Source organism: Cebidichthys violaceus, unplaced genomic scaffold (genome assembly GCF_023349555.1).
Source record: "Cebidichthys violaceus isolate CVI_PGR_0920_01 unplaced genomic scaffold, fCebVio1.0.p SCAF_71, whole genome shotgun sequence".
Lineage (NCBI taxonomy): Eukaryota > Metazoa > Chordata > Actinopteri > Perciformes > Stichaeidae > Cebidichthys > Cebidichthys violaceus.
The window spans coordinates 332,501-339,260 of NW_027176939.1; the positions used below are offsets into that span (position 1 = coordinate 332,501).

Consider the following 6,760-nt stretch of genomic DNA (forward strand, 5'->3'; position numbering starts at 1 on the left):
GTCCCTGAGAGGTGCTGGACCACGTCTCCGCTGTGATCAGGTGACGTCTCATCTGTCACTTCACACCGTATGCATGTCGCGCACACAGTAGCTTCCCTTCTGGTTAAGGTCAATCCATGGTTACAACTCAGGTCCAGTCCGTCATGCGGTCTGTATGTGGCTCGATCTCTGAACCCGTTGTCTATTGGTCCGGGCTGTATTTTGGGGGATCTGGTGTATATCTGGACCAGGACTTCCTTTTACGCGCGCTGCTCGTTGTTTGTGGTCCGATCATCGACGTCGATGCAGAATCTGTTTATCGAGGTTACGTTGTTCATTTCGGCTCTCGGTGCTGATGAGACCGCCGGCCCTCTTTTTCAGCCACAGATTCTCGTCCACGATATAAAAGCAGTTGACCTGACTTCTTTTTTTCTTCTTCCATTGTCTGCCTTCATCTGTCCTTGTTTGATCTCGCTCTTTTCTTTCATGCGATTCCGTCGCTCCTCTCATCTCTCAATAGCCTTTTACTCATCCGGCCTGTTCTTTCTGCTTCCCTTTGTCAGTGAGCGTTGTGCTCGTTTCTGAAGCACCGTGACGAACAGGCTGACACACGTCTCTCTTCCTCTGCCGCTCTCCGTTCTCCAGAACCGAGATGACAATCTTCTGCTCTCTTTTCTTCTCCGCCTCTGTTCGCTCCAGGCCCCACGTCCTCCGAGAGGGTGCTGGATAGGGGACACCTGTCGCATAGGGTGTGGCGCTCAGCTGTTTTTGTGTGTGTGTGTGTGTGTGTGTGTGTGTGTGTGTGTGTGTGTGTGTGTGTGTGTGTGTGTGTGTGTTTGGGCGAGGAGTGAACTTTAAAGAGTCGGGGAAGACAAAGCCGGCGGTGGGGCAGCTATCGGGCTGAATGGAGCTGAGGATCTGTCGGCCTTTCAGGTCTACAGAACACTTTGTCATTGAAGTCTGCTGTGTTGTGACTACTGGAAGAACCAGGACTCTGTTATCTGAGGGGCAGCTTCAAGGGACAGGCAGGTAGATTCAGGCTAACATGGATATTAATAGTAGAACATGCGCTCAACAAGAGGAGGAAGATAATCCGTAAGATATTGCTCACAGCTTTAGACTTGCTGAAGGACGTGGATTCAGGAGGTTGATGGTGGGTGTGGACACATGAAAATGAAGTGGAATTAACCAAAGAACCAAAAGTTATGGTGTTGATATTCCCAGCATCTCCAGCATATAAGGACCCATGATGAAGTAGCTCATCAGCAGCAGTCAAACATCATGTCCTTCAGAGAGAACGCCACATTCAGTTTTGCGGATGGAGACTTGACATATAAAGAAGACTTAAATATAGTCTGAGTCTAACATTGGTGACCAAGTAACAGAAGTGTCCATGGCGGTTCCTAAAGGCCACACTCAAAGGTCGGGGGAGGAGCCAGCAGTCGTGAAGAGGAGGAGTGATGCAATGCTTGTTTAACAGAGATACTAGAAGTGAGAGTCTGTGCAGAGAGGTGGCTGATGGTCTGTGTTTGAAGATGAGCATCGAGACGACGCTGTGTTGTTCCATCCTGTTGGGTTATTGTAGAACGGTGAACCACACACACTGGCTTTTGTTGACTTGAGTTGTTGACTTCTGTTTTTGAACTTTTCGGTGGCGAATGCAGAGCTTATTGTTCTGGTTTCTTTCCAGAACCGGTTCATTGTTTTGTGTGGTTTACATGTTTTCAACTGTAAAACTTAAAACAGGTTGGAGATCACACACTTGAGGATGTCCCTACAATTCTGTTATCAGTGCAGTAACATCAGCTGTCCCGGTTACGTCTTCCCGGTTATGTCGTCCCGGTTACGTCTTCCCGGTTACGTCGTCCCGGTTACGTCCACCACGACACAGCTTCTTATCTTCAGAGGGCCTTTTTGAACTTGGACTATCTCGCTTCTTATCGGCGGGTTGACTCGGCTGGATCAGTGCGGTATTTAGTGCGGGGCGATAAACTGACACACATTAACGCCGAGTCAGTTGCTCTACGACCTTTGTGGTCTCCTGATCGTGGCTCCGGCAGACTGTCAACACCAAACACCGACTTGTGCAACACCTCAGGACTCAGACGCGTTTGTTCCACATGCAGATAGAAGATGGTTGTGTCGGTTTGATTTCCTTTCTTAAAAGCGGTTTAAATGCGTTCCTGGTGGTTAAAGAGACATTCAGCTTCATTACAGTAACCAAACAGAAGTCTTCTTCTGTCCGTCCAGCTCAAAGACGTCGGGGTTCTTCTCCTCACAGGACTTCACAGACCTCCTCACCATGTAGTCCAAGTTTTCACCCCACGAGTAAACGCTCCCACCTAAAGTGTAGCGTTGTCTGGTTCTGTTGGACTTCTAGGTCTACAGAACACTCTCTCATTGAAGCCTGCTGTGTTGACATGTAAAGATGGATTCATACCACAATAATGCAGCAGACGTAAATATAGATCGAGTCTAAAAGTGTTCATGGCTGTTCCTAAAGGTCACACTCAAAGGTCGGGGGAGGAGCCAGCAGTCATGAAGAGGAGAGTTTAAATATATACGGGCCTGACAGTAACAGCAATATTTAAATATCACTAATGGAACAAATACTAATACAATGTATTTAGATAGGTTGTCTTGCTGTTAAAAATCAGTTGCCACTAACAGGAACCAAAGGCCCTAATTCAGAGACTCACACACACACACACACACACACACACACACACACACACACACACACACACACACACACACACACACACACACACACACACTCATCCGACGGCTTTGTCCTCAGGTTGTCAGCGTCCGGTCGGTCTCTCCAGAGGGAAGGCTAAGGTGTGCTACTACAGCGGCTGGTACTACTGCCAGAGCTGCCATCAGGACAACTCTTTCCTCATCCCAGCACGTCTGCTGCACAACTGGGACACCAGTAAGCACAAGGTGGGAGAAAACGCACACATACACACACACACACACACACACACACACATACACACACACACACACACACACACACACACACACACACACACACACGACTAAATGAAAAAAGAACCACCGTCTCTCAAACATATGATTCTTACCATTAGTCTGTAAGTTAGTATGAGCGTCTCGAGTGTCAGCAGGGTGTCTCTCTGATGCTTTTCGTCGTCTCAGAGACTCTTTAGTGCGGATTCTTAGCCCTGCATCACCACATTTACAACCACGGGACATCCAGCTCGTCTCCCGTCCTCCCTCCCGTCTCCCGTCCTCGGTGCAGCGGCCCTGACGGGAACCCTAATGTGCTCCTCCAGGTGTCCAAACAGGCCAAGGAGTTCCTGGAGTTCGTGTACGAGGAGCCTCTGCTGGACGTCCAGCAGCTCAACCCTTGTCTGTACGAGCACTGCGAGCCTCTCAGCACGGTGCTGCGCCTCCGTCAGCAGCTCCAGTCTCTGCGGGCCTACCTGTTCAGCTGCAGAGCCACCGTCGCAGAGGACCTCAGACGAAGGTAGGGTCGGCGGTGAGGTCCGAACACGCGTCTTTTACACGGTAGAAATGTGGTCTGTGTTTTTAAAAGATGATACTTATTCACATAAAAATGGGGCTTTTAGCTGCTGCTGTCTATTACCATTAGCAGGCCGTGTCATCACACCTGTTACCACTCCTGTGGTGATCGATGGACTTCGCAGGCTGTTCACATCTCCCCATACGATCCGTGTTTACGTGTGCGTGTCTGAGTGCATGATGTGTATCGCCATAACTTTGTATCTGCATGCATTCCTGTCTGTTTATACGCTGCATACACATAAAGGATGTGCGCCTGTGTGTGCACATGTTCATGTGTGTGATGATGATCGGGGGGGTACTGTTTATCTGAGCGGGGGGGTCCCTCACTGAAAGCCTTGTCTGTGAGCTGATGGATGATCCTCGCTCCGCTCCAGGTCACTAATACACTCTGATCCAAGTATCTGTAGAGGAGGAGCTTCATCCACCTCAGCAGACGGGCTGCAATCTAATTAATACTCACCACCATTTATAAGACACATCCTCACCACCAGTACCGGTATCTAACCATGCAAGTCATTCATAGACACTTATTCTTTGGTATAAGTTATTCAAAAGCCAGATCTGCGGATCATACAAAGTAACATGAACATGAAGTTGGATTTTTAAATTATAAAATGATTTAAATAGCTTCACCACAAACATCTCCATAGTTTATTATTATCTAGACTATAGGTCTATATATTAAATCTTTATATTACATTAAACTGCTTCTATCATTTGTGCTCTGTTTGGGTTTTTATACTCCTCACAGTTACAAGTAATGATGAATAGTCTATGAATACATAATTGAACAGAACACATGTCAGATGCCAGCTATAGATTCTGATCTATCGTCAATGATCGTCACCGTGAGATCAAATCTGATTATCACATCATTATTGCTGGTCTTCAGTGAGAGTTCTAATGTTGAAGTGTTTTTCTCTCTGACCCGCCAAGTAGCTCAAACCAGAATCCCATATTAGTCGTCCTGCAACGCGGAGACGAGCGGCATCGCTTCCTCCTGTGTTTACTCCCGGCCCATTAGCCAGTGCCGGCTGGTGCCCCGCCACTTCCAAACACTGCAGGATTGATGAGGGCCGTGGCGCTAAAACCTTCCTCTAGTCATCAGTCTCCTTTGGGGGGGGGGGGGGTCTGAAGGGAGATGTCTGTTGCATGCAGAACGCCACGGAAACACAATCGCACTCACAACCACAGGAGGCACCGCAGTCTGTAGGTCAGAGAGCACGGCCTGTTTGGTCCGGTGCAGAAGATTACGTCTTTGATAGCTTTGCAGAGTAATCTTTGATCGTCCTCATATGCAGAATAAAAGCTGCCTTTTGTTGTCTTATTGTGGTGAATGATGCTGCTCTAATGTCTTAATGACAGAAGGCTTTTGGTAATGTGACATGGTACATGTTCCTGTACAGCACGCTACGTAATGTTCACAATGGTTGCAGATTCATCAACGGAACAACCCTTGATTTCAGACAGAAGTAAAGAAAGCTGACGTTGGGTTTGCGTGTCACTGGAAGCCGTAGTTTCCGTTTCGTTCCCAGATGACTTGATGTGGATATTAGAGTTATTTCAAGGTTGCCTCCGCTGTGGAAGCGGCTGCTAGGAGCTGTGGTCGGAGGGTCATCGGTGCCCCGTCAGTCCAGCAACCTAAGGACCTGCTGGGGGACTCCAGCGGTGAAGGAGGTCAAACAGAAGAGGGAGGCCTCTCGGGCTCGGCTGGTCCAGGGGGTCTCTGGACGCAGCAGACCGGTACCGGTTTGGGACCGGAGAGCGTGCTCAAATTATCACACTGCTCATCCTCCCTGGTGAAGCTCATTCCAGCGTGTGTGAAAGGAGGCTCCGACTGATTGTCGGACCTCAGATCCTGGAGGAGAAATGCAAATTCCGTCCTGGCCGTGGACCAGTGGACCAGTGGACCAGTGGACCAGAGGACCAGATCTTTACTCTTGCAGGCCTGTTGGAGGGGTCATGAGAGTGACCGATCTAAATGTGTGTCGTGGACTTACGACCGTGTCCCCTGGGGAGTCCTGTGGGGGGTACTGCAGCAGTACCGGGGGTCGTTGCTAGGAGCCGTCCAGGATTCTTGTTTCCCCATAGTGGGAGCTGTGGCCGTACACTCATGAAGTCAAACACGTTTCCAGTGCGTGTTGTCCCCTCGTCACCCGTCCTGTCTGTGGTTTATTGGATCTCTGCTCTTTTGCTGATGACGTGGTTCTGCTGGGTCCTTCAGAACGCGACCCTGAGCCCGGTCCGTGCTTAGGGATTAGAGTCGGTACCCTCCGAGTGTGAGGCCATGGTTCTCTGCCGGAAAGCGGGTCGCACTTCGGGTTGGGAGTGAGGCACTGCCCCGAGTTTGCTAGATGATTACTAGTGTTTGCCAAGCTGTCAGAAATTGTTGGGTGATCATCTGATTGTTTCTGTTATTTCATGTCCTCAGGCTGCATTATTCCAGCTTTCTGGAGGAATCTATTAGTATTGAGGTGTGTATGTATCTTTTTTGCAGAATAATCATGTCTGTGTTTACAAGATGTCTTGGTTTGCTCATATAATACCCAACATGTTATAAAGAAGTGATTGAAAGAAGCCCTTGCCATGAGGCTGGTTGATGGTTTCCAGGTACATGTTATATATGTATTGTTGGGGTTGGGGTGGGTCAGGTTGCACGTTGTGGTGTAATAATTGGTTTCTGTGGTGTTAATCGGTCTTTGTAGTCTTTGCTGGGATGTACAAGGTGGTTCTCGGTGTGTCTAAGGTGGTTTATTGTGGTGGTTAAGGTAGCGGTAGAGAAGTGGTGGCTGTAGGAGGTAGTGTATACTAGTAGTAATACTTGTGGTGGTGAGAGCAAGTAGAACCACAGGAAGTTATTACGCATTATTCAAAACATTAACGCCACAAACTCACAGCATCCGGAACGTTCGTTCAACCGCGACACTGTGTCAACACAAGTCCAACGTTATGTTTAACGAAGATAAGATTTACTTTTGGTTTGCATTAGATTGTAATGTGTTTGTTTTTTAAACACCCCCTACACACACACACACACACACACACACACACACACACACACACACACACACACTCAGGTCCGACCCTCCTTCAGCACACGATCACAATCACAGAGTGGAAACTAAATCTGGTTCGTCTGCTGCAGTGGAAATACACAGAGGAGAGTGAAATGAAATAGGTCTTATGCAAATATTGTCCTGCGTTGTCGTGTGTGTGTGTGTTTGCATAT

The 6,760-nt window shown here is 48.3% G+C and overlaps 1 protein-coding gene across 1 annotated transcript in view; it reads left to right on the forward strand.

Annotated features, from left to right (window-relative positions):
- Positions 1 to 3,600, forward strand: part of LOC137891869 (pleckstrin homology domain-containing family M member 3-like) — a 17,996-nt gene extending 14,396 nt beyond the window's left edge. Inside the window, exons 4-5 of the mRNA XM_068736670.1 lie at positions 2,780 to 2,925; positions 3,279 to 3,600. Of these exons, the coding sequence (XP_068592771.1) occupies positions 2,780 to 2,925; positions 3,279 to 3,476 (344 nt within the window). The 3' untranslated portion in view covers positions 3,477 to 3,600. The remainder of the gene's footprint in view (positions 1 to 2,779; positions 2,926 to 3,278) is intronic.
- Positions 3,601 to 6,760: the final 3,160 nt, after the last annotated feature.